The 25,669-nt window shown below is 60.1% G+C and overlaps 1 protein-coding gene across 7 annotated transcripts in view; it reads right to left on the bottom strand.

Moving 5' to 3' along the window:
- The window catches only part of TBCD (tubulin folding cofactor D), a 134,603-nt gene that overhangs the window by 20,283 nt on the left and 88,651 nt on the right, over window positions 1-25,669 (bottom strand). For 6 of the 7 annotated variants that reach the window (XR_012499708.1, XR_012499709.1, XR_012499710.1 and 3 more), the window contains 16 exons: window positions 23,404-23,484; window positions 20,299-20,372; window positions 18,958-19,075; window positions 17,867-17,927; window positions 17,388-17,410; window positions 13,440-13,471; window positions 9,395-9,457; window positions 8,625-8,701; window positions 7,158-7,239; window positions 5,158-5,276; window positions 4,303-4,394; window positions 3,605-3,745; window positions 1,920-2,003; window positions 1,430-1,588; window positions 1,214-1,352; window positions 60-181 (listed from right to left, as the gene is read on the bottom strand). Coding sequence is in view for 4 of the 7 variants with exons in the window: in XM_074344083.1 (XP_074200184.1) it covers window positions 60-181; window positions 1,214-1,352; window positions 1,430-1,588; window positions 1,920-2,003; window positions 3,605-3,745; window positions 4,303-4,394; window positions 5,158-5,276; window positions 7,158-7,239; window positions 8,625-8,701; window positions 9,395-9,457; window positions 13,440-13,471; window positions 17,388-17,410; window positions 17,867-17,927; window positions 18,958-19,075; window positions 20,299-20,372; window positions 23,404-23,484 (1,467 nt within the window). In the remaining 3 variants the exon portion in view is untranslated. The remainder of the gene's footprint in view (window positions 1-59; window positions 182-1,213; window positions 1,353-1,429; window positions 1,589-1,919; window positions 2,004-3,604; window positions 3,746-4,302; window positions 4,395-5,157; window positions 5,277-7,157; window positions 7,240-8,624; window positions 8,702-9,394; window positions 9,458-13,439; window positions 13,472-17,387; window positions 17,411-17,866; window positions 17,928-18,957; window positions 19,076-20,298; window positions 20,373-23,403; window positions 23,485-25,669) is intronic. The other variant, XM_074344084.1, reaches the window with a different exon arrangement.

Below are 25,669 nucleotides of genomic sequence, written 5' to 3'. Positions count from 1 at the left end.
TCCCCCTCAAAGTCCTAGGAGCAGTACAGCCCCGGGGATGAGAGAGCAGCACCGCTCACCTGTCATTGAGAAGGCTGTCCTGGAAGATCTGCAGGAGGGTCCCGCTGAAGTCCTCCAGGGCCGGCCGGTCCTTCTGGATCCCCTTCATGTACTCGAAGAGGCCCTGCGTCGCGTACCTGACCTGCAGCGCAGGGGAGCGTTCCGTGAGGGCTCCTGCCACCGCCTACGCCAGAGCTGGCTGCAGGAACAGGCTCGGCACCTCCATACGAAGCTATGAAGCCCGAGCTGTGGCGTGCGGGGACCTTGAGACGCTGGGCCGGACCAGGCGTGAGCACGGCCGTGGGGCAGCGCCAGAGACCAACGCTGCTCCCGAGGCAGCAGCCAAGCCTGGCTCCCACCGCGTCACCAGATCTGCCAGCAGGGCCCCTTAGGTGCCTGGCACTGGGTGACCACTGCTGGACGACCACCCTCGGGTCAATGCCGCACACCAGGCACAGCCAACACCCAATGGGCGAGTCCCCGATGGGAAAAAAGACGCCGGAGGAGGACACTGTGTGTTAATTACCAAAAAAAATGCAATCAGAGGTAAGCCTGCAATGAAAAAGCTTCAGAAACACATTTCAAAACAAATGGAACATTTGATAATAAAAGATACAACTGACTGAAACATCAGAAATTCAACAACAGAAGATGAGCACGTCATAAAACTGCAAAACGGCAGAAACTGCAGGGGGAGGTCTAGCTCAGTGGTAGAGTGGTTTGCTCAGCACGCACGAGGCCCTGGTTCAATCCTCAGTACCTCCGTTAAAAACAAATACATACATAAAAAATAAACCTAATTACCCCCCCCCAAATAAAATGTTTATTAAAAAAAGAACAACTGCAGAAACTAGTAATTTGTAAAGAAACGGGAGGCAGAGAGAACGGGGTGTGGGCAGAGAATTTCCTAAAACGACGGAAACACGGCTGGGGCCTGGGGTGGGGGGGACCCACCCCAGGGCAGACGGGGGGGTGATGCTCAAGCGGGAAAGGGAGCCTGGACAAGGAGGTCGGGAGCGGGTGCTGAGGCGGGACAGTGAACCAAGAGGTGGGGGGCCCGGCCTGTCACACTTGCGTGTCCCCGGTTCTCTCGCCCCACCCTGCCCCACCCCGGGGATCAGACCCCCCGAGAGGCCCCGAAGGGAGGAAGGAGGCTCTGAGTAGCGCCCCTCACCGTGGACTCCGTCAGGCCGCCCACGGACACAACCAGCCCCAGCAGCACGTGGTAGCGGTAGGCGGGCAGCCCCAGGAGCTGGGTCACGCGGGGGAAGGCCTGCGACGGCGCGCTCCAGTTCACCGAGGCCACGGCACTCCTGCAAGATGGGAGCCACAAGCTGCAGGGGCCCCTCCCTGGGAACACGGTGGCCCCCAGGGAACGTGGCGCCATTACCTGGGGAAGAGCCTCTCCAGCTCCTGGCGGTGGGGCACGTGGGGGACGGCGGGGCCATCGGAGTGGAGCAGCGCCAGGAACACGCGGGCCGCATGTGCGCGGAACCGGTCGATCTTCTCGCTCGCCTGCTGGGCCACGCAGCACATGACCTGCTCACAGCTGCAAACCCAGAGCGCAGGGCGTCGGCTCCAGGGCAGAGGGCAAGTGCGGGGTGGGGGGTGCGAACGAGACCCCAACGCAGCTGACCTGACACCCCAGAAGCCTGAGCAGGGTCTGGAGTGGAGGCAGTGAAGACTGACAGGGCGCTGGGCCGCGTGTTGTGTGAGGGCGGGGCTGGGGAAGGAAGGGCGTCGGTCCCCACCGGGAGCAGGTGCTCAGGCACCAGGACTGTCCTCCAACAGGCCTGAACCCCCAGGGAGGCGCCGGGAGCAACGGCTGTGGGGTGAGGAAGGAGGGCCTGGACAGAGGCTGCCCCCCAGCAGGGACTCACATCCGGGCCTCGATCAGCTCCGGCTGCTCCTGTGCCAGCAAAAGAGTCAGGTCCCTCAGGCTGGTCATGGCGGCCTCGCGGACCCTGCGGACAAGGGGGGGATGAGGACACAGCTTCCTGCCCCACTGCCCTGTGACCCTGTGACCCTCGGCAGCACCGCGGGGTCAGGTTCAGACGCCTTCAACGCAGGAAGAGAAAACGCCCTTTGCCGGAAAACGTGCACGAGGCTCACTCAGCTAAGGTGACCGGCAGCTTTTCCTCAAGAAATGCTGCCCTGGAGTAACGTGGAACAAAGACACCCGTTCAGCCCGACAAAGGCAGCCAGGTCCCGGCAAACTGTCACAAGCACACACACGGGAAGAGCACTCGTCTTCCCAAGGACCTTTAATGCAACACATGCCCGCTCTGCAAAGTTCTTTCCAGCAGCAGAAGCGTTAAACGCTGTTGGGCTTCTCAAGGGACAGATGCTGGGTGTCTGCTGCCCCAGCTCCAGTGAAGACAGGGACAAAGGACCCTCAACCCAGGCGGAACACGGCCACTGCCCCACGTCACCAGGACAGCAGGTCCTGCCCACATGCCTGGGGCACCCACCCTTCCGCCAAGGAGTGAGCAAAAGACATGAGAGACAGCCTGTGCCCCTCGGATCCCAGAGGCTGGGCCCGGAGGAGGCCCAGCAGGGGAAGCCCCGCATGCAGGTGTGGGTGCTGTGCTGGGGACCCCGGGGATGCGGGGACTGGGGAGGAGCTGTGGCCCGGAGAGCCCTGTGCTCGCACCGCCTGGAAGGCCTGGGTGCGCTCTGCAGACACGGGCAAGGTCACCAGGGGCCGTGCCCCAAACACCATCCCAGGACGAGCAGGAGAAGGGGAAGCAGCAGTGAGTGAGGGTGAAGAGGTGGGAAAGGCTGGCAGACAGAGCGGGGAGGACCCCGCCAGAGACGCTGCTGGTGAAAACACACGACGAAGTTAAAGTTAACTTCTCTTCCATCATTGTCATAAAAAATGAACTCTCCAGACGACGTGGTGACACGGCTTCCTGCGCCGCGCCACGGTCAGCCCTTCAGGACATGCGTGGTGGGGGTGCAGAGGGCCCTGTGGAAGGGACGCCAGCGAACGAGCATGCTGAGAATGAAGAAAACCCTCAGCTCCTCCAAAGTGGCAACCTGCTCCCACTTCCAGGGAAGAGGAAAGTTCTGCGGTCTCGGGGAGGAGAGAGTGCAGGCCAGGGTGGGCGGCCCCCAGCTCAGCTGCTCCAGGGAGGCTGGCCCGGGGAGGGTCTCTCCTGAGACTCTGAAGTCTGAGCACCTGGTCTTCTTTCCGACCAAGCAGGAGCCAAGACTGCTGAGTCCAGCGGGACCCCCAGGGAAGTGCCCACAGCAAGACTCGCCCCCCGAGCACTCTCTCTGTCCGGAACGGTTTCAGACCCTTCTCGCTCTAAACAGCTGCAGTGGGGGCTGTGTCTGCATGAACTTTATTAAGTGAACACAGAGCAAACAACTGGGGCTCAGACGAGGAGGACAAGACAACGTATTTTACAAAGTTCCCAGTAAAGAGTGCAACACGCACCAGAGACCCCGACCCGCAAACCCTCCGCCACCTGGGGAGCAAAGGGCCCGCCCGGGCGGAGGGCACGGAACATCCCATCTATAGCCCGGGGGAGGCGAGACGACCCCAACCCCGCAGCCTTACCAGGCACCCACGTCCCCACGGCTGTCGGTGGTGTAATCGCTCAGGCAGCCCAGCATCACGCCGTAAACCTGGGAGATGTTCTCTCTGCACAGAGCCTCGTCGGGGCTCCCCTCTGCCCTCACGCCGACAGTCTGGCAAACCCTGAGATTAACAACGTGCGGGACCTCGTTCAGTCTGCTGATGGTACTTCACGGCTTCTTGGCCTGATGACCTCGGCAGGACTCAGAACCCAGCGCTCCCTCCGCACGCACGCAGCGCTCAGGGCCGCGCTCCTCCGAAATCACGTTTCTCGGTGTCTGTGGTTTCAGAGGCGCGCAGGGAGCCGGCCGTGGCTGGTCCCTCCCTCTCTCCCGTCCCTGCAGAGGGGGTTCCTTGCGGGACTGCGACTAAGCACCAGAGCCCCCACGCCCGCCATGGCCCCGCCTGGAAACCCCGCCCCAGTCCTTGGGCAGCCCAGTGTTCCCGAAGTGCAGGAGCCGCTGCGCCACGGGCTTAGTATCCATTACACTCACGTCAAGACAAGGGATCTTAGACAGTCCTCGGAAAAGATAAGAAACCAGAAAACAGAAAAGCGATGTTCACCTTGAAGCAGGCTCAGCACTGAGACTGGGCCTGTGGCACATGCTGACCGTGGCATCCCTTCAGCGTTGGCTCAAGAACAGCGACGGGGGAGGGGGGACAGGAGCGGCAGGACTCACCTCGCGATCGCCTTCAGGGCGTCCCGCCTGGACTCGGCAAAGCCCACGTCCTCGGGAGAAATGTGGGTGACGGCCCCTAAGCCCGCTAGAACCTGGAAAGTGATTACGTCCTCAGCAGAACCGCTGGCCTGGAGGTGAACGGACTTTTCGTGCAGGGGGTCTGGCCATGGCCCAGGGGCGGGGCGGCCCCTCAGGAACGCACCGCCCGGGGCTGGCCCCCAGCGTCTCCCCCGCCCGGCCGCACCCAGCAGCCTGCAGACGCCCCTCGCCCCGGGGAAGACCCTGCACTCAGCACTGCTCCCTTCTGTCCCAGGCTGGGAACTGCGGTGCGGGGCAGACGGAGCACCTGGCTCCTGCACCTTCAGTCACTTCTCGGAGGGACAGTCCGACTCTAACACCCAGATGTTTCAAATGGATGTGCCCCAGAGTAAGCCAGAGGGTCTGTCCTCCGTCTCACCGGAGTGAGTCTGGGCAAGAGGAAGGGCACGGGCACGTGAGCGCCCGGCAGCAGGACGGCTGGGATGCAGGCCGGCAAGACAGCGCCTGGTGCTTTGGTCGAGGGAAAGGGGTGCGAAAGCCTGAGAGTTTGGTGGACCAAGGCCGGCGGGGTCTCCAGGGTCTGACGCTGCACCCACCCTGCCAGGAGCTCAGCGCCCCCTGGAAGGACCCTGGCCAAGGAGAGCAGGGCTCGAGACACCCATGTGTCAAGGGGGGCCCGAGGGGAACAGGCAGGTGGGGAGAAGCTCGAGGCTTTGGGGGGGGCGGTCCACAGCACAGCAGCCCCATTCCCGTGGCCACGCTGGTTTCCAGCAGCCCTCCCGACCACAGACCCACTGGCGCCCAGCTCAGCCTCACCTGGCGAAGCTGGCCCCACAGGAGGGGGGCGGGCAGGGCACCCAAAGCCAGGGCGAAGCCACAGCGGGTCATCTCCTCTGGGCTCTGAAGCTCGGCCAGGTACTGCTCCACCAGCTCCCCTGAAAACAGGTGACAACAGGGTGACTGCTGGTATCTACTGTCCAGACACGCTGTTCCGCACGCTCCAGAGATGCGAGCATTCAGGGTGAGCAGGGGACCACTCAGGCCCCGATGCAGGGGAATTTTCAGAACAGATTAAAGGAGAGCGCTTTGATGCGAGATTTCACTCCTAGGAAAATAAATCCAAGGGGGTTTTAATAGTGATCAACAGTCATTTTCATCTTCTGTTCACTAAACACAAATGATCGTGTCAACGAGGCCATGCTTGGAGATGAGGACACCTCCTCCGGACGGAGAGCGAGCGGGGGCCCCGGGCACAGCGCCCAGCGGGCCCGGCGGGGGCGCAGGCCGCCCGTGGGAGCAGCGTGAACACAGACGCCTCCCACACAGACAGCCGCGTCACCAGGACAGGTTGTGAGGGGAACGGAGGGTCAAAGTTCAGGGCGGGATTAAAGATTCTGGGGAGCCGCTCAGGTGAGTGGGAGCCGCACACCGGCCCTGTCTCTCCTGCCACACCCCAGCACGTGCCACCTGCCCCCAACACAGCGGGACTTACTCACGTCCTCACGTTAGGACGGGTGGGGGACTGGGCCCGAGCGGCTCCCATACCTCCCAGTTCACCCGAGTTTCAGCGGAACACGTTAGTTTCAGAGGATCACTTCCTTTTATAGTCGGCGTGACGCCTTGTGGTCCCTCTTACCAGCAAAAACATAGCCTCACTGTCCCAGCCTTTAAAACAGACTAAATATCGAGCAACGTCACAGGGTCCCTGGGGGCCCCGGGTCAGGCTGATCGGCAGAAGCTCAAGCCCCTTGTGTGAAAGGGCACAACCCGACCCACGCACCCCTCCCCACGCTAAATGCCATCTTACTCGTAATCCCTCACACATCAGTGCCACACAGCACTGTAACTACGAGGCAAGTGTCCTGAACACGGAAACTCAAGGTCCCCCTTTGGAGCTTTCTGGACGCAGGACCCGCAGTGTGTGTGTGAAGCTGCCTCCGGGGAGGGGACACGAACACCGCAATTTGGAGAGTCTGTCAGGAGATCAAGCTACAGGACACTACTTTTTTTTATTTCTTTTGGCTTTTGGGGGGGGGAGGCAGTAGTTAGGTTTATTTATTTTTAGAAGAGGTGCTGGGGATGGAACCCAGGACCTCGTGCCTGTTGAGCACATGCTCCTCACCAAGCTATCCCCTCCCCCCACACTTTCTTATTTTTGAAAAAATTCACAGATAATAGATTCAGAGAACTGCGCACGTGGTTTTTCTACACTTGTAATAACTTTACAAGCTTTTAGGGCATGTGCTGGTACACGGTACGGCAGCTCTGCTCTGGGCAGCAGCGCCTGAGAAGCTGCTTCTGCACATCCGACGCCCCTGGACGAGGCGCCACACGCAGCCCCAGTGGCTGTCCCGTCACTCCTGCCGAGACGTGGTTCTGAAAGACCCAGCTGATGGGCAGGGGCAGCACATGGACAGAGTGACAACAAGGAAACGGGCAAGACACGTTAACACAGGAGGGACACTCGCCTGATGAACACTGCCAGGGGTTGAGCAGAAATTCTAAGACACGTTTTGCCACGAAACACAAAAGTCAGTGACGTGACCACTGAGAGGGACAGACCCGAAGGAGAAAGCTCGGCATGAGGACAGGCCGGAAGCAGAAGCAGAAAACCCGGAGCCGGCAGGGCTGGGCCACATGGCAGAGGGCCAGGAGGAGGGTTCCAGAGACAGGAGGGAGCGCCAGCCAGAGCACACGACGGGGAAGTTTGCTGAGCAACACCGTCACGTGAGGAAGAGGTGCTTCTGCACTGAAACAGCAGCGTCCAGGAACGGGGACCCAGCCCCCTAGCCCGGAGCCCTGGGGGACCCACTCACCCTGTGCAGGGGGGTCCGCCGCCCCGGGCTCCGGGGTGAGGTAGGCGCTGCAGAGGGCCGCCAGGGCTGAGACCGCTGCCTCCTGCAACGAAGCAGACGTGAGTGCCCAGGCTCTGGGCCGCGGGGCAGCCGGGCTGTTCTGCCACCAGGCCGCTGGTGACGTTTTAAAGCCCGGAAGCTGCACGGCATTGCTCTCAGCAGCACATCTGCAAGGTGTCCGTCAGGTACAGCTGCCACTTCAATGTTCTCTGCAACTAGTGAGCTGAAGAGAAGGCAATTACTCTTCCACACGATGCAAATTCCGTATCTTCTAATGCGAACAGTTAATTTAAAAAAGTGGCATTTTTTCATTCCCAACAGAAGTAATGAAAGAAAAGTGTGTCACACACCTGGGAGCAATGTGGCAAGGGCCCCAGGCGAGCAAGGTACCAGCTTGTTCAGAGAGAAGCAGGACCCTGGAGTCTCCTCCGCGCTCACTCCCGTGAGCCCCTCCCTCACACACAGCCGGGGCAGACGCCTGCGTGCGTGTCCTTCCTGCATGCCCCCCCAGTCCCAGGAGCCGGGACAGAGGCGCAGGGGCCGGGGGGCCATGGGCAGGGGAGGGGTGTCCTCGTACGGATTGGAGGAGCAGACCACGTCGGAGTGATCCCGGCTGCTGAGAATCAATCTGAGTGCTTTTAAAAGGAAACGTTGAGGCACTGATCACAAAACACGCGAATTCAACTAGTACAACGAATTCGTCACTGCAGAGGTGGGGGAGGGGCTGACGACTTCCTACCAACCCAGCAGACACGTGAAGTCAAGAGGTGGGGAGCATAAGGAGCCCACGAGCACCTTCTGGCCCTCACCCTCAGCGTCAAGGCCTCGGTGCCGCCGGGACCCGTGGCCACGTCCTCCCTGCGGGGCGGGCGCTGTGGTTCTGCTGGTCCAGAGTCCCCCGTCCCAGGGCAGGACGGCAGGGGCCCCGGGGGGAAGCTCACACCCACACACACACACACACACACCAGAGATGCCTGGCGGACGGAGCAGTGACTCGGATGCAGACGGCCTGTCAGCGCGTGAGCATCGTCAACAGGCCTTCCACCCCCAACGTCCGACGACCCCACAGGACACAGACGCAACGGAACAAACCCTTGCTATCAATACGCAGGGAAAGTAGTTACAAGGTAAATGTAACTAATAAAGCCAGAAACAATAATAAACACTCTAAATGCTCTGGTCACCAGTGGCCGCATCACTTTTCCTGACTAAGTTATGTGGACAACACGTCAAGGCTCCAGAGGGAGCTACGTCCACCACCACGCATGCGGGCTCGTAAAGGGGCTCCCAGGGCCCGCAGTCCTTTGAAACAAGCACTAAAAATAAATGATTATCATTTCTACACACACAACAATCAGATAGCTCCCCAAAGGGTAAACAACAATAATAATTAAAAAGAAGAGAAAACAAAAGCCCTGCTCAGCACACCTTCATCTGCTGTCTGGAGCGACTTGACACGAGGTGGAGGTTTCTCAAGGTGTCGTGGATCAGCCACTGCCAGCCACCTGTCGAAGAAGCACGTCAAGGGCATTTGTAGGAGATCAAAACCAACAACATACAGACCTGTGTCTGGAGAAAACCTGAAGTAAACGCTGTCTCGGCCGAACGAGACCCTAAAGGCCGCGGCCCTCTCAGCCCAAAGGCAGGCAGTCTTCTCAGGAGGGAAATTTCTGTGCTTTCATTACAGCGGCCAGCCTCAGGGGCCTCCCTGCACCTCGCAGACAACCCCCACAAAGACCCGCACGTTCAACTCCACAAGACCCAACACTCGGAAACATGCGGAATCTACTGTCCTCCTCCAAGTTACAGAACTTTTGAGGCTGCACAGAGCCTTTGCCCACCCTGGGCAGGGCGGCCTGAGGCTCCCCTCCTGCTCCCTGCGGCTGATGCCGCGGCACACGGGGGCTCCAGGCCACACAGGGGTCCGGCTGCCTGGGGAGCAACGGCCAGGAGTGCCCACGGGCAGAGCCACCGCCAGGGCTCCAAGGAAGGAGCCTGACCTCCAGGAGGAAGAGGAAGGGGAAGGGCGGAGCGCAGCGGACGCTCACGTTCACGGCGGGTTCTCACGGCGATTTCAAAGCGAGGCATTCTTCTCCATGGACCTTCACTGCCCACCCTCACAGGGAGGTTTCCACCTTGAAATCTGACACAGCCCTGGAGGAAAAGGCCACGACCTGTGTCTGGAGAAGAGGACTTACCGATCACGGCGTCACCTCTGAAGGGCATTTTGGAAACGGACAGGTTTTCTATCAAAATGCACACTGGGGAGAAAAAGGATGAATACAGTGTAACTTCTCCCAAAGTGCCCAGCACAGCACCCACCCCTCCAGACGCCCCGGCACCTCCCCAGCTCCGGGCACCTGCTGCAGACCTGGCCCTGGAGGCACGGAGCCCCGGGGAGCAGCTGCCCTGGGAAAGCCCCACCCCGGCCCAGAGAGCTGCGTGGTGGCTGCAGGTCCGACCCCAGTGCGACTCCCCAGGGACAACACAATATAACCCGGAGGACTCGAGAGCCATCGGGGCACCAGGGCCTACAAGTGACAAGAGCCATGACAGAGCCGCAGCTGCCACCCAAGATGAGGACAGAGAAGCGGGCTCCCCTGGGGGAGAGGGCGTCTCCAAAGACCACGGAAGCACTCTCATCAAAGCTGAGCCGCGGGGGCCCCAGGGTCAGGATGAGGTCAGGCCAGGAGCAAACACGGTGACACCTGTCATCCTTCAGGGGGCGGTTCCCGGGCGAGCTGGCCGATCCCTGACTTCCGCGAGGAACGAGCTTCGATGTCACATAAATCAACGACCAGCCCTGTGTGACCACCAACCCGCCATGCGGGGGCCACGCGGGAACACCTGGGCTGCCATCGGCGGCCACCTGCCCTCCCCGCTGCACACAGCCCGGCCCTGTGGGCTGCATGGGTCCCTCAACGCCCACGTGATACGGAGTGGCCTCTGCACCCCAAACCTGCACTAAGACGGAAACAGCTCAGTGCTTTCCTCACTGAACAAATAACTGGCATTTGCTGAAAAAACTCTAACAACAGAAAATGCAAGAGAAAAATGGCTGCTGACATTCGGGTGGCCAGGAGCGTCCACGCGGACACCACAGCTGAGCGTCTGTCCCCGCCGGCCTGGGGGTCGCACAACAAAGACTCCCCCTCGGTCCGACCGCAACCACCAAGGCTTCCCTCTGGTTCTCACGGTCCGTCCCCCAGGCAGCAGCCGGGGGAGTGCGTCACTGTCCCCCGGGGACCCAGGGACTGTCAGGGCCGTCAGCAGAAACGAGAAAGCCAGCCCTGGACAGTCTTGTGCAAGCTCAGAACTCTCCCGACAAGCGACCCCACCCCCCTCCTCACGGCTCCTGACTTGGCCTGTCCACGACCAGAGAGGTGGCCCTGCCCAGCACGAGGTCCCTGCAGGCCAGAGGCTCACGTCTGAACAGAAGGGGGATGAGCGCAGGTCCTCCTGTGGCGCTCGGCCACCACGCGCCGGCCCCTCCTTGGCACAGCCAGCTGCCAGGGCGCCGCCCTGCAGCAACGTGGAACCTTCCGCTCTGGGGATGTGAAGCAGCTCGTTCCGAGTTTCCTCTGACAGGCTAGATGCCCCTTTCCAGTTTTCTGTCACTTCAGACAAGGTGGCCGCGCTCCCTCCATGGACACAGGGCCGCCAGCCCCCGACACACTCCGGGTGTGGAACCCCGGGGATGACCCATGGGACAGAAGACCTGCACATCTCTGACCGGGAGAGACACCGCCCTGTGGCAACTGGAAACGGCTGTAACACCCTCCCTCCGGAGCAAGAACCCCGGCAGCAGGGCTGGAGGTGCCGACCACAGTCTCGGTCGAGGGGGAGGGCTGTCCCCCCGTGGGGCAGAGAGGCCCGTCCCCGAGCACCGACCCTCAGCCCCAGCCCAGGGCCGCGTCTCAGCGCGACTGCGTATCTCGCCGGCAGCTGCAAGGCGTCTTTGCAGCCTGTGAATGGTGACTTCCCCTCCCACCTGCTGTGCGCTACCCCTCCACCCGTGTTTTGTCTGCGGACTTGACACGTGGTGTATTCTTCCACTCAACAGGTTTTAACATCCACTAAAACTATCTCCTGTTGCTCGTCTTGAGCTGTAGAGCTGCTGATCCTGGTGCCTGGATCTGCTCTGCAGTTCTGGGGAGGGGCTGGTGGGACCACACTGAGGGGACAGACAGACCCGGACCAGCGAGTACTGACACTGACTGAAGCTGGGGCCGGGAACAGGGGGCCCAGGACACTGTTTCTCTCAATTTGTGTTGATTGAAAATTTCCAAATTAACAGGTTTTTCAGGGACCAATGTGATCCTATAGTGTCTCCTAAAATTTTTTCGAAGTCTTTAAAAAATTTTTTTTATACTTGTGTTTTGTTAACCAGAAACTTAGTTTTGGGTGTGTGTGCAGTAGAGATACAACCGTGCTCTCTTCCACGGGGCCGTCGTGACATCCCCGGCACCCTGTGAGCTGCCCCCCTCACCATGGTGGGAAAGGCGCCCTTCCGTCACAGGACACGCCCCGTGCACCATCACTCCCTCTTCCCCGCTCTGTCCTGCCGTGTGTGCGCCTGCTCCTGAGAGAATGCCACTCTGCTCTGAACAGAGCAGTCTGCAGGGTGTCGTGGGGGCTAGAGAATCCACACCTTGTTACTATTAATACTTTCCTGGGATATCCACCCTGATGTGAACTCTGACTGTATTTTATCAAGTTAAAAAAAAATAGCACGTGAAAAGACCTGCAGCATTCCCAGCCACCAGGGAAACAAATTTCCCACAATGAAATCACGACCCGCCTGCCAGGACAGTGGAAATTAAAACAGTGACAACGTAACTGCTGGGAGAATGTGGAGAAATGGGGGACTCTCGAGCCTCGCTGCTGGCAACGGAAAGAGGGCAGACACTCTGAAATGGTCTATCAGCTTCGTACAGAACGAAACACACTCCTACCACCCGACTCAGCAATGAAGCTCTTGGGCATTTATCCCTGAGAAATGGAAAGTTATATTCACATAGACGCCTGCACGCAAATGTTCTCAGCAGCCTCCTCACAGCAACGGAAGCTGGAATCAGCCCAAATGTCCCTTCATGGGCAAGGGGTTAAAACAAACTCAGGTGCGAACTGACAGCAGATGAGAAACCACCGCCTGCATGGACCTTGGGGCACCACGCCCACGGACAGAGTCCACCTCCAACAGTGACAAACCACGTGACTCCATCCACATGACGGGCTGGCAAAATGCAGGGGCAGGCAGCGCCCCGCAGGCAGGGGATGGGGGGGCGGGGATGGGGTGAGGGTGGGGGGTGGGAACAGGGATGAGGGCAGGGGTGCGGATGGGGGAGGGGGTGAGGGTGGCGGTTGGGGGCAGGGACGGGTGGGGGCAGGGCAGCCGCGCAGCTCGAGGGGCGCTGGCAGGGCTCATCTAAGGCTCTGGGAGGCAGAGGGCCAGCAGGTCAGGCAGGAAGACGACCACAGAAGGAACGGGAGACCCAGGGCAGGAAGGAAGGACAGCCACGCGCACCAAGGGGCCGGAAGGTCAGGCCGGGGTCCCCATGGGCACCCAGGAGCTCAGGCTGATGCCAATAAAGGACCTCACCCTGGCAGAGGAGGGCAGGTGTGGTAAGGACCGGAGATGCCAGCCCAGCCACCCTCCACATGCTCACCAGTCCCCGCCCCGGCCAAGCGGACCCATCCTGTGGTTGCCCAACCGTCACCTCGCGACCCACCCTCCCCTCCCAGGGTGAGGGGCTTTCCTGGACCCAGCCCCGCAGAACCGGCCCAGCACCTCCTCAGCAGGGTCCTGGGTTCTGTAGCAGGTTTGGCGGAAAAGCTCCAGGAGATCAGACATTTACAGGTTGGGAACTTTTGAGTTCTCTGCAAACACTTAAATATCATGTGAAAAAAATGTTCTCTGCTCTACAGTTACATTTAAACATTGCACCGAAGAGGAACAACAGCAACACCCCTGAAAGGAAGGACACCTCTGTTCACCCACCCCAGCCCAGCCACTACTGGAATTTATCAAAACCCACAGGCGCTGAAATCGGAGCCCCAAGTGAACACACTGCACAGAAGCAGGGGCAGGGCAGGTGGGAAATGACGAGAAGAGCGCCAGCCACGTGCCACCGTGGACGGACACACTCAGGAACCTGCGCATCACTGAAAAAACCGACGCGACCGCCCCTTGGACCTTTTTCCTCCCTCGATGGACCGCAGTCTCCCGTCACTCAGACCTACCTGCTTGTCTCATGAGCTCTCCTCCGAGACCCCTGAAAATTAATGAGAACATTCAGGATTAAATCTGTCATTATATAACAACATAAAATATCCTCACAAACTGACAGACGTAACTTCAGGTATGAACTGCTTGTCGTGAAAAGACACAGAAACGTGGTCCCAGGTCCTAAGGTGGCTCCTCTGGCCCTCGGTCTTTACTGGACACGCGAGCGCTTCCTGGTGCAGCTCACATCATTCAGCCACGCTGACAAATTCCGAACACCGTTCAACTCTTACTTTGCAAAAACAAAACGCACTTAAGGCACCAGAAAGGCATTATCCAGCCAAGGAAACGCTGCTCTGAGGTTCTGCTGAGGGCAGGGCGGGCAGGGAGCGGTCTGCCCTGGATGCCCGGCCAACACCTGACTTGGGCAACGGGAAACAGGTGGGCGTGACCCCAGTAAAGTCCAGACAGAGGACCAGGGTTCAGGTTTGCCCTCCTGCCCTCAAATGAGAAAGCTGGCGAAATCTGTGAAGCGAGGCTCAGATGCTGGGAAACAGGTGTCAGGAGGAGGAAGGGGCAGCCGGAGCTCCAGAGCCCTGAGCACGGCCAGGTCCACACGGTTGAGATGGCAGGTGGGGAGGCTGAGGCGGCTGGAGCCTGAGGGGCTGGCCCTGAGCGGCACGTGCAAGGAAAGAAACCACCTGAGCCCCGCAGGGGCCCCTGCAGGAGAAGGCAGGACACGTGCGGGGGCCCCGGCCACGCGCGGCATTGGCACGTCCTCAGAAGGCCAGCTTGTTCTCCACTCACCAGCCTCCCGAGTGGACCACGAAAGGCTCCAGCCAAGCTCGCCTGCCCAGCGCCCACTTGGAAGCGGCAGCCAGTGCTGCGAAGGGAGCTTCACAGAGCCCAGACCCAGCGACGAGCTCACAGGGCCCCCAACTCCGAGAAAGCCAATCAGCACGGCCACAGCCAGAAGCACCCAGGATGGCGGGCTGGGCAGGCGAGGCCACCAGAGTGCCGTGAGCTTCCGCGCGCCCCCAGGAAGGGGAGGCATGAAGATGACACAAACGGAACTTCAAGAAATAAAAATCGCAAATCTGAAAAGAACTGCACTGAACACAATTAATGACAACAAGGACAAACCCACTATAATAAAATTTTTAAAAAATGAAGAGTTTTAACAAGATTTTGCCACGAAGAATGCTCAAAGACTAAGGGGTCATGTTAAAGTGACAGCAGAGTCTGTTCAAACAGGCTCCTGGGCCAGACGTGGGACCATCTGAGCTGTGAGTGATCACAACACAGGACACATAGGAGAGAGTAGGTCAGGGCTGTTCCCACCCACAGATCCCAGGAAAGGAATGTAGAAAGCCCCAGTGGGACCTTCTCGGGCAGGGAAGGAAGCGTTGGAAAGAGGGGCCCACTGGCAGGTCATCCATCAGCCACGGGGGCGCCTCCACGTCGTCCCTGAGGCCAGGGATCACACTCGGCACCTCACCAGGGGACAACTGTGGTGGCAGGCCTCCTCCGTGTCCACGCCAGCCACGCAGTGGGAGCACCAGGTCTAACCGAGGGGAACGACCCAGAGCGTGGAACACTGCACAAGGCAACTGGCCTGAGCTCTTACAAAGACTACCATGAGAACCACAAGGGGAGGACTGAATGCACGCGACACAGCGCGCGAACACGGCAGGTCCTGGTTCGGGGGGAGGGGACAAACAGCATGAAGACAACCTGGAGGAGCCGAGCCCATAGTCCGAGTTCACCGGGCTCTCCTGGCTGCAGTGGGGACACGGGGGCCCCTGTTCTTGGGCTCTGAGGTTTAGAACACTCTCAGGCTCTAAAGAGGAAGCACCAAGCCTCTAATTCACTCTCCGTAAAGAAAAACAAATACAGAGAGAGACATACGACAGAGACAAGGCGCACGTCAAGTGTCAGGAACTGGCGAAGCAGGGGAGGGCGGGCAGGTGCCCGCAGAACTCGTCTTCCATTTCACTCAGGCCGTGATTCTTCAAGGTGAAGTGTGGGGGTCAGAGACGCCCTCCCCAGGGAGGCTGTTCTGAGCGCGGGGCGTCGAAGAGAACGCAGCTCCGAACATCACTCAGACCACTGAGTGAGAGGCAGGCCCCACAGAAACCACGCAGACCCGACTCCCAGGACACCAGGCAGCCTCCCAAGGGCCAGGACCGATGGTTTGACTCAGAGGGACAGAAGCACACCCTCTGAGGGACCAGAGCACAGGGCTGGGGGCCGTACTGACGGCCAAGGCCCCGGGCAGCTCGACGTCATGTCCCGAGTGCAGCCCACACGTCCTGTTCCCAGATCAAGACCGTTTCCATCTCCCCACAGCTCACGCTCCTGTAACACTGTCGTGCTTCTGTTCTGCAAACGGCCCATCGCTGCTCCTCTAGGAGGCCTGATGCTGCCAGGGGACGTGCAGGGGCTGGGATGCAGTCACCACAAGCAACGAGGCTACCATGCACTCCAGCGTCCCAGGGAATTCCACCGAGAGCATCCCAAAGGGACGCCGTCCAGAAGCAGTCGCCCTCAGAGCTGCCGACAGCCTAGGTGAACCAGGCTCCACGAGGTGCTCCTGCCGAAGGGTCCACGCAGACCCATCTGGGAGGTGCTCACCACCCAGGGCCGCCCGAGGGAAGGACAGGCACGCCGACAGTTAAGTGGGGGGACGACACCGCCAGAGCCCGAGACCCCAGCCCACTCCGCACCAACAGGCCGGGGTCCCCGAGGCTGCAGCAGGGGGAGGAGCCTGCCCGCATCCACGCACTCAGCCGCAGGGAGGTCCACGTGGCGGGCAGGTCTGGCCATCAGCGAGCAGTCTCACCACGGGCAGACTTGTCCCGGATAGGGACTCTGACATAAGACAGGACACGCAAACTCAAAGAAGACCAACTTTAAGCTGTAAGCGCCAGTTCAGAACAGCCCCAGATCAGCAAGGGCAACGCTAGCTCGCTGTGAGGTCACCGTCTCAGCACTGCCCCATGTGGCCCCACACAGGGCCGCGCACGGGGAGGCCGCACAGGCCCAAGGCTCCGGGAAAGCAGGGAGAACATCGCAAACACGGAGAGCTGGTTGACGACTGAGCCCCACACAGTTACAGCAAGCGCTCAAGGAGGAAATGAGAAGGCGAGCCACGGGCCGGGAGAAAGCCCTGGCAAAACGCGTGTCCACAAAGGGCTCCCCTCCAGAACACGCCAGGAGCGCGGACAGCTTGGTAAGAAGACTGACCATGAGGTTTTCTTCATGAGCGAAAGATCTGAACACTCACTTCTCAGAAGGTGGGGGGTGGCTGGTCAGCACGGAGGTGTCAGGTCGCCAGGCCCCGGGGAAACGCAGATCAAAGCGGTGATGAGCGACCCCTACCCCCAGACACCACGCACCGTGTGACCCGGCAACACCACCCAAGGCATTCGCCAGGGAAGACGAAGACACGCCCCTACTGAGACTCGTGCGCCAGCGTTCACAGCAGCTTCGTCCCCAAATGCCCGAAGCTGGAGCAACCCAGAGGCCCACCACCTCTGGGTTGGGAGCAGACACACACCAAGCACACGCGCACCAACCACACAGAGGGACACAGCCCTGCACACGCGCCAACACAGGGAGCCCTGGAAAACACGCCGAGGGAAGAAACCAGGCCCAGAGACGCCACACTGTGACCCCCTGTGTGAGACACTCAGAAAGGGCGGTGCAGGGGGAACAGGGGGGCCCACTGTGAAGGTCTGGGTGGGCCATCCGCAGCCACCGACCCCATCAGACTCCATCTCAAACCAGCAGGCTTCACGCCACGCCAGGCCAACGGCAGCGGGGTTCAGAGTCCCTGCCATGCGGCTCGTGGCTCCTCCCCCTCGGAACACGAGCACAGATGGACTCGGCTGGGCAGCTCGAGAGGCGCCCGCGTCCTCCTCAACAGGACACAAAACCTCCGACCTTGGGTCTGCGCAGCTCACCTGTATAGCTGACGATCACACAGCTACAAAGAATTGAAAGGCACTTAGTTACTTAAGTTACCAGGACTTTTAAAACAATACAGTAAGTTACATTAACAAGTCTCAAAATGAAAACCAAGAAATACGGCGCTTCCTGGGGTGGAGGGGGCTGACGGGCCCAGTTTGCTCTCACCCTGCCCTCTGGAAGCCACCTCATGTAACCCTCACAGCCCAGACCCTCCTCCCCACACCTGGAAAAGAAGCCAGGCCTCAGACAAGGGGGAAGAGAGACCAGCCAGTGAGGGGCCTGGAGGACCCGTGTCCCGGCCCCAGGGTCCGGTCCGTCCAGTGGGGGGATTAGGCTTGGGGTCCAGTCAGCCCACAGCCCCAGGACTGCCCCTCAGGCTTCACGGGGCCGAGGAGGGGAGGGCTCGATGGCAGGCGGGCCCCCAGGATCCAGTGACCTCGTGAGAGGGGCAGCCCGGCTGCTGGACACAGACCTGCTGGTGAATCTGCTTCAGGCCCTGCACTGCCTCCTCATCCAGGAAGTTGGCGACGGGCCTGTGGGGTGAAAACACAGCATCTGAAAGACCTCAGCACAGGCCCGGCGACTGCCCTCCCGGCTCCCATCCCGGGAGCGCCTGCGGGGGCGTCCCCTAGGGGATGGTCAGCACAGACAACGGATGGCCTGCGGACAACAGAGATAGTGCTGTGAGGAGGACCGAAGGTGCGTGCTTGGGAGCTGGGACCCCCAGGACAGGGAGCAGCCTGGCTCCCAGCTGCCCTGGACTTGTTCTGGAAGAGAAGTGACCAGCAGCCTCACTGCCCCTTGGAACCTGGACTTCGGGGGGCTTCCTGCGTCCCGCTAGCTGAGAAGGCTCACTCTGGCCCAGACCGTCTGCACAAACCATGTGGCTCACACTGAAACCTGCCTTCCTCCGGGAGTCTGGGATTTTGGTCCAAGGCAGGCAGAGAACCCACAGGGCCAGCCCCCTCTCTGGGGACATATGCTGTCACACACACGTGGCACCGGGGGTTACAGGCTCCAGCACGGTGCCCAGCCAAGCCCACGGGGCCGCTGCACCTGCACACGGCGTCCTTCAGGTGGGCGTGGTTGTGAGCCTGAGCCGCAGGGCTGGGGGCAGGAGCGGGGTGCACGTGGATCCCGCGGTCACCATGGCCCCAGGGAATCCCTTCAAGGGACAGGAAGCAGCTTAAAGTACAGTTTCCCCCAAACTGGAGTTCGAGGACCAGGGCGTAGACATCAAAGTGGGCTGCGAGCTTCTGCTCCTGTGGAAAAGTCAGCTGGAAGGCCGAGCGAGGAGGCAGAGCAGCTGCTCCAGGGAACACGCCCGCGGGCTGGCCTCCCGCGACCCCGCACCGCGTGTCCTCATCAACACCTACGCCGCCAGGTACAGAGGCTCCTGGGGGAAACTGTGCAGTTCATGGCTCTGGGATTTCAGTTATAAAAGTGACAACTAAACGAGCACACGGAACGTACGAGCCGCTCGACAGCGACTCCGAAAACGCATCTCTGCTCTCATGACCTCTCTGCCTGGGGAAGAGGGCCAGGCGGGGGTCGGGCGCCTACCTGCCCTGCTGATCGGCCAATCTGCACAGGCTGCGGGCGACCTGGGCGCAGGCGAGCACGGCCCCGTGCCGAGTGTGCAGGTCTGGGCTCCGCGTCATCGCCAGCAGCTGTGGGAAAACTGCGCGGGACACGGAGATGTCGGATCCACAGGCTGGTCCCGGGGCACACACACCCGCACAGTGACCTTCCGGGATCGTCATCTCAACAATCAGGACCCACGTCTCCATAGCCGCCCTCTAGCCATAGATGGCGGGACAGTGAGCAGGAAAGTGAACAAGGAGATTCCAGCCCCCAGCAGCGGCCGGGACCCGGGTCGGTGATGGGGAGAACAGAGCCGGGCTGCGGGGCCTGGCGGACACTCAGGAGGAGCCCCTCTCCAGCTCCGCGCCCAGGGCGCCTGCATGCCTCCGCGCTCAGGGGCAGAAAGCAGAGTCATGGACCCTCACGGTCTGGCTGGCAGAGTGCAGCCGAGGAGCCGCAGCCACAGCGGCTCGGCACCCCCGGCCCCCAGCCGGTCTCCACTCCCCAGGTGCACGGGCTGTGGAGGCAGATGGTGTCCGGGCCGGGAGAGGCCCGCACAGGCTCAGACGTGCAGCTGGTGTCGGCTAGCGTTTGAGAGCTGGGGAAACGCCTCCCCAGGGGCGGCCAGCACTCCTGACCGGGGGAGGTGCCGCCTTCAGCCGGGCAGCAGGACTACCAGTTACAGGAAATGCAGGGCGAGACCCCTGAGGTTAGTTTAATGAGCAGGCTGTGAAGCTGAAAGGGCCCTCGGGAGCTCCAGATCTTCACCGAAAACCCGAGTGTGGAAGGCAATCAGTAGCTTGGGATGAAGGACCGTGGCCGCCAGTTACTAGAGGAGCCGTCGGCGGGAGTAATAAGTTCAGTTTCGGAAAAGAGTGTGTTGTGTCCTAAGCTGAAATCAGACGCTCATTCACTCTGAGTAGAAAAGGCACAATGGGACAAACACGGGGCTTTCCTAACAACACAGGCATGTAATCACCTTGGGTGGCTGGTCTGCTCTGGAGCAACGAGCCCGCCTGGTCAGCAAACCCACCAGGGAAGCAGCGAGTGACACAGTGAGTTACCGCGCTCGCTGCTGCCGCTTCGGGGCTGCTCCTCAAGTGCACGCGACACACAGCACGAGTCCCGCTGGGACGGACGGGGACGGGGACGCGCAGGCCCCCGATCTGCGCTGCGTCCCTGACGAAGCCCCGGCCAGCTCTCCACACGCTGCTCCGCCCGAGACAAACCCCAGGCCCTGAAGTCAGTGGGGGCCGTCCTCGGCCTCCTGCCGCGGGTGCGTGTCTGTGGCACACACGCGTGTGCCTAGGGAGCACCTACCTTGCTGGGCGGCGTACTCGGGTGCCCGCTGGGCCAGGTTCTGCAGCGCCTTCGCCGACAGCTCCCGGATGACCCTGCAGGAGGAAGAACCGTGAGCTCCCCGTTTCGAGGATCCTCTGTTAGTTCAACCACAAAGAGAGGACAGTGCAGGCGAGCTGTCGACAGGCCACTTAGTCAACCACCAACGAAAACAAACACACAAATGGACGAATGAGTAAGAACCTCTGCCTGTCACACGTGAGGGAGAGGACTTATCAAGGGGACGCACCTCACGCAAGCCTGTCTCAGGACACAGCTGACACCTCCACGCAGCTGGAGGCAAAGTGCGTCCCCACCCCTGCCCCCCCAGGGGTGCAGGAACGCGAGTGCGGAGAGCGGGCCACAGTCTGTGTGGCCCCAGATGATACACAGTAGGGCACGTCACATCGGCACAAATGTTTCCAGCCAACACCCACCTGCCAAGTTCTCCACACAGAACAGAAGGGGGACCCCAGGACCAGTCAGTGAGGCCCCCAGTTCCCTCCCAAGCCTGACAGGGGTCAGATAGGGTCTGACAAACCTTGAGCCCCTCCTGGCACGAGAATTCAGGAGGCGCTGCCGAGAGTTCCAGGAAGTAGTCACCTCCCCAAGGGAACAGACCAGGACAGAGAGAAGCGGGCGAGGGGCGGCCGCACGGTCGCCATACGGTCTAGGTATACACGCCCCAGACAGCAGCACACGGAGGACGGGTGCACCGCCGCGGCAGGAGACCCCACCTCCCGTGCCTGCCCAGGCACCTCGACGCCCCCAGACCCGGCTTAGGTGTCTGCTTCCAAGAGAAGCGTCCAGCTCTTCAAGACAAGGAGGTCTTGGTGCCAACAGCCCACTCAGGAAGCCACTTCTGAAGACCGAGCGACCAGGCCTCCAGCAGAAAAAGCCTCGCGGCCGCCGAGACAGCAGCTCCCCTGGCCGGCTCAGCCACAAGCGCCCCAGTCAGCGCCCTCTGAGCGGGCCTTCTCTCTCTGAAAATACCCTATCGCCTACATGTCGGTGCCCCTCTGGGAGGGAGCCTCTTTTCTCTTTAAAAACATCCTGCCGCCTAAAACCATGAAACTCTCGAAGAAACCAAAAGGGATCAGCTTCGTGATGAGAACTGGCCATGATTTTTTTGGCTATGGCGCCAAAAGCACAGGCAACAAAAGTAAAAATACAGACACTGATGACAGATGAACAGGAAGACGGGCAGCAGCAAATGTAAGACTTCTGTGCCTCAGAGGGCACGGTCTACAGCGAAAAGGCACCTACAAAACGGAAGAAAACGTCTGCAGGCCACGTGCCTGGTACGGGAGCAGCACCCAGGACACACGGAGAGACTTACAACCCCACGAAACAACAAAAATCAAGGAACTGGGTTCAAAATGGGCAAAGGACCTGAGACATCTCTCCAGAGACGACACACAGGCGGCCACCACCAGGCACGTGAGGAGGGGCCCGATGCCCTCGCTCAGCACGGCCCAGCAGGGACGCGCAGTGAGGGGTCTGCCACCTGAAACCCATGTACATCGATGCTAGAAAGCAGCAGAGGATAACAAGTGCTGGTGAGGACGCGGAGAAACCGGAATCCTCGAGTGCCGCTGCTCGGAATGTAAAATGGTGCAGCCGTTATGAAAAACAGTATGGTTTTTGAAATGAAAAACAGAACTCAGCAGTCCCGCTTCTGGGAACACCCCCAAAAGAACTGAAAGCCGGGTCTCGAAGGGATGTTTGTGCACCACGTTCACAGCAGCACTTGTCACAAAGGCTAAGATGCGGACGCGGCGCGCGTACCCCTTGATGCAGGAGCGTATCGGCGGTGCGGTCCAGCCCCGCTGGGACAGTGCTCAGCCATAAAAAGGGAGGAAACCGTGACACAGGCTGCAGCGGGGTGGACGCTGAGGACCCTACGCCGAGTGAAATCAGCCAGTCACAAAAGGTCGGTCCTCTCTCCGCCAGAGATGGCAAGAGGAGTCGGTCACAAAGACGGAAAGGACGAGGGGCTGCAGGGCAGGGGTCAACGCTCACCGGGGACAGAGCTCCAGTTCTGCGAGAGGAAGCCATGCGGGGCACGGCCGCGCAGGACGCGCTCGGAAAGCGGCTGAGGTAGGCGTTCTGTGCGCCTCGCCACGGTCAGACAGATCTCACTCATGTTCATCTTGACATGTACGTTGTTCGGGGTGAGTACGTCTAACTGTCAGAAAATGTTCAAAAAGAAACCCAAGACAATGGACCAGTGCCTCTGAAAAGTGTACTCTCAAAGCAAACGGACACCGACCAGTGAAGGATGTTTGTGCAGAATTCCCTAACGCTCCCCACGCCCCGCGAGCCACACGTTCACCGGGAAACTGAAGCGACCCGCTCGTGAACGCCGGGCACATATCTCCTCACGCATACAGTCCAGGTCAAAACCAGAGAAAGGCAGAAATATCTCCACCTCTGAAGAGTCCTGAGACAACGAGGTCGTGATGGTACTCCGCGCATCCTGACCTTCGAGAAGACGCAGCCGTGCTGGCGTGAGGGGCTTCGAACCTGACCGCAGGGGGGACCGGGCGGCGCTCCCCTCCACCCCGAACACTTCCGCTGAAACACACGGCCGCGCATGAGGAGGAACATTTCGCAAACCAGGATTCTGGACACAGAGCCTCGGGCTACACACAGCCTCAAGCACTTCACCCCACGGAGCCTCCGAGGGGCCGCAAGTGCACGGTGCCGTTCCGGCCCGGACACCGGCCCTGCCCTGAGACCTGTTCGCTGCCTGGGAAGTGCGCAGACCCCTTGAAGCAGCTGCGTCATCAGGGCAGAGCGACAAGGCCGCCCGGTGCAGGGGGACTGAGGCTCCTGCAAGCGCAGGTCCTCGTCCTGAGGGGCTGCCCACCCGCCCTCGCCGGGGACAGACCACTGACCACACAGCCAGCCTGAACACTGGGACTTACACTGATTCTCAGAAGTCACCTTAAACATGAAACCTACAATCACAAAACATACTCAAGGCTTACAAGCGCAATTTAATTTCCCCTTTGGGGAAAACAAATCAGAATTTCTATGTGACAGGAAGTCCACGTAGGTGGACAAGCAGAGACACAAACCTACCCGTCCCAGTGGCTGATCTTCATGGTCACCAGGTGGTCGATCATCGGCTGCGTGTACTCAGGAAAGCCGGCAATAAACATGCTGGAAAAGAAACGATCGGAGGACGTGAGACCGCGGAGGAACAGTGCTCACGCTGCCTGAGAGACTGCGAAACGGGAGGACTACTTTCAAAAGCAGTTCGGCAGCTTCTTTTTACAAAGACACAGAAATCCCCTTGTAAGTGTCTGTCCAGACATACACTTCACACGTGCCTCCCCGTAAAGACTCCTAAATAAATGTGCAAGCAGAACATCTTACTTATCAGAGCCCAAAACTCTAAACTACCTCAGTGCTGGAGCAGGCGGACTCACAGGCAGACAAGGAGGACGGAAGCGGAGTGCTCAGGACCACCACGCCGAGGGAAAGGCCCCGAAACAAGGGGCCGTGCCTCCTGGCCCCAGTGGCGAGACGTCCCACAAAGGGCGTCCGACAGCGGAGCCCCCACGTCTCGGTGGGGGTGCTGGTTACCCCGCGGGTGTGCGGCCAGCACTCGCTGAGCTGCCCGCTTCACGCACGGACGGTTGACGGAACGTAACTATGCCTTAAAGTTACATCTCGTGAAAATACCATAGGAGAAAAAAAAAATAATCTCCAAGCTGGACAGGCCTTTCTAATTATGACTCAAAACCCAGGAGCCAAAAGAGACTGGCACATCCCAACACGTAACAACAACAACAAAATGCTTCCAGGAAAAGCACACTATAAAAAAGTCAAAAATACCTGCAAACGGTATCATCAAGGAGAGACTTCTTTAAAATGAAGGAGTCCTTTAAGATCAATAAAAAATACCATCGCCTAGTAGACAGTCATCAGTACTCGCGGAAAAGAGGAACGAGGACCTCTGTCCGTCGGTCAGACTGTCCGACAGCCACGGCGGGGGTTACAGCCGCTGCTGGGGGCCTGGAGACGGCGCTGCCCTGGAAACCGGAAACGCAGCCCCCCTGGCCAGCGACCCAACTCTTGTCAATCACCCGGACGCAGCCACACGGGTGAGAAGATACACAAACTCCCACCTCACCGCTTTACAGCAAAGGCTGGGCAGAGCCAGCGGCAGGAGGAGGGTCTGCAGGTCACACTCTGCGTCTAGGAAGGGAGCGCAGGCGTGCGCGGGGCAGCGTGCGCAGAGCCGCCCCCCCTTCCCTGGCGGGGCGTCCCGACACAGGCAGCCCCGCCCCGAGCTTGCCCCCCCACTTTCCCAGCAGCACTTGCTTGCTCTGTGTCTCTGTCACATTTTGGCAATTCTTCCACGAGTCCGTTCTTCAGTGTTACGATGCGCTACGGTGACCCAGGGTCAGTGACCTCTGATGTCGCCACTGCGACTGCCTGAAGACTCCGGTGATGGCTGGCATTTTTTACCAATGAAGTATTTTAAACTAAGGTGTGCTCACTGCCCGTGTAGACATAACGTGACTGCACTCTTGGCAGACCGCAGCAGTGTAAACACCACCTTTGTGCGCACCAGGGAGCGGCCAGCTCCAGGACTCACTTTAATGCGGCACCTGGCTTACGGTGGTGCTCTCGGCCTGAACCCACAACACCCCCAAGGACCCGCTGCTGACACGCACCGAAGGTGCTCCGACCTGCCGTGCGCACCACTCCGTGTGGACAGAAGGAAGGCAGCCAGCACACCCGATCTCTCGGGAAGACACAAGAACCTGGGGACAGCGGGGACCTGGGGGGAGAGGTGAGATGGACTGGTTTTCCCTAAATGCCTCCTGCACCTTCTGAATTTTATACCAGGCACGTGTACCACTTCCACATCTTCTGAACCTGCCCCATCCTCACCCACAGAACCCCGCCGTGACGTGACCGTCATCCACATGCTACAGGTGGCAGAGACAGGGTGGATGGCACAGCCAGCCAGGGAGCGTAAGGTCCGACCCCACCCAAACCGTGGGTGGGCACACAGTGTGCACACAGGGTGAACGCGGGCGGGGGCGCATATGCTGCAGGCGTGAGCGCTGGGGGAGTTGAGCCAGGGACGTGAGCACCAGAAAAGCAGGGGCTTCTCCAGAAGCGGTGGGACTAAGACAGAGTCAGAAGGAAAAACAGAAAAGTCAGGAGAGGGAACACACTGCCGGAGTTCTGGAAACAGAGGAGCCGAGACGTGACCCCTGATCCCAAGTAACCCGCCAGCCTGGCACCACCCAACAGACCCCTGCCCTGCCCGGTGGCCCAGAGCCACGAGGAGTCCAGGAAAGCAGGTAGGGAAACCGGTGGCCTCGTG

This window comes from Camelus bactrianus, chromosome 16 (assembly GCF_048773025.1).
Source record: "Camelus bactrianus isolate YW-2024 breed Bactrian camel chromosome 16, ASM4877302v1, whole genome shotgun sequence".
Classification (NCBI taxonomy): Eukaryota; Metazoa; Chordata; class Mammalia; order Artiodactyla; family Camelidae; genus Camelus; species Camelus bactrianus.
Note: the sequence above shows the minus strand (reverse complement) of the source record. Positions and strands in the feature narration are given on the sequence as shown.